This window comes from Fusarium odoratissimum (assembly GCF_000260195.1).
Source record: "Fusarium odoratissimum NRRL 54006 unplaced genomic scaffold supercont1.327, whole genome shotgun sequence".
Lineage (NCBI taxonomy): Eukaryota > Fungi > Ascomycota > Sordariomycetes > Hypocreales > Nectriaceae > Fusarium > Fusarium odoratissimum.
In genome coordinates this window covers 505-1574 of record NW_022159013.1, presented here as the reverse complement: position 1 = coordinate 1574, position 1070 = coordinate 505, and the positions used below count along the sequence as shown (strand labels likewise).

Below are 1070 nucleotides of genomic sequence, written 5' to 3'. Positions count from 1 at the left end.
GCTAAAAGGGGGCTGGCAGGGCTCCTTATATACCAATGGAGCGTTGATCCATAGGTGGTCAAGCGAACCAATCGGGCCAAACCCACCTTTTGACAATATTTGCTAAGGATATTCTGAGAGTAGGTCTGCATTGCTGCAGTTATGGCTCTTTTTGTGGCAACAGCCTCCGATCTGTTCTCGGCAGGGACTGGAACACCTAAAGAAAAGTCGTACATCTGAGTTGAAGGGGTCGCTTTGAAAGGGTTGTGCTTTGCTACAGCAACTCCAAGACGCGACAAGTACTTTTGCACAGTCTTGGTATTTTCAAAAAGCACAACGCCGATGTTGGCAGGGACCTTTGTTTTGGGGTTGACGTATGTCTCAGCATGCCCTCCGATCTGACTTTTCTTCTCAATTACGACAACCGTTGCGCCTGCATCTTTGAGATTGATTGCTGCGTGTATGCCGGATGAGCCACCACCGATAACAGCTACATCCACGTGAACATTATGGGCTATAGCCAAAACATTTGGAGTAGATAGGCAGGACGCCAAGGCAAAGACATAGGTACAGAACTTCATGGTAAGAAAGTGATTGAAAATCAAATAGCCTTATTTATCAAACTTTTTCCAAACCGCTATCTTATACAGCCAGAATGGAACGTATTTCACCCTCTTCAGCGGGTCAACTTATTAATTATGATCGCGGTGAAGCTTCTGGAATGGAGTTTGGTGTTGTGTCTACCTGCAGCTGTGCCCACTTGCCATTGCCAGTTTATGCTGGCCCCAATGTGTAATCTTGAATCCGTCTCACACTGTGAAAAAGCCCCACCATCCCTTGCCTGTAAGCAACATTTGGCCAATGGCTAAGCTGATCAATCATTTTGATGTTGGCTAGATGAACAGGCATTCATGCTCCTTGCGCCCCTTATCAAATACTTGCAGATGTACGAATCGACCATTGGACCCTGCGTACTTCACGACTTGCCAGCCCCAGTTATGAATGAGCATGTATGAACTATTCATCACTCCACGGTAGTTCCAGTTGAGGGGGAAAATTCCTAGACTTGCGTACAAACTCTAGCACCTTCG

The 1070-nt window shown here is 46.4% G+C and overlaps 1 protein-coding gene across 1 annotated transcript; it reads right to left on the bottom strand.

Annotated features, from left to right (window-relative positions):
* Nucleotides 1-253: 253 nt before the first annotated feature.
* On the bottom strand, nucleotides 254-367 carry FOIG_16924 (uncharacterized protein; the record flags this gene model as incomplete). Its single annotated transcript, XM_031218404.1, has 1 exon — nucleotides 254-367. The coding sequence occupies one exon, from the start codon at nucleotides 365-367 to the stop codon at nucleotides 254-256; it is 114 nt and encodes a 37-aa protein (XP_031051882.1).
* Nucleotides 368-1070: the final 703 nt, after the last annotated feature.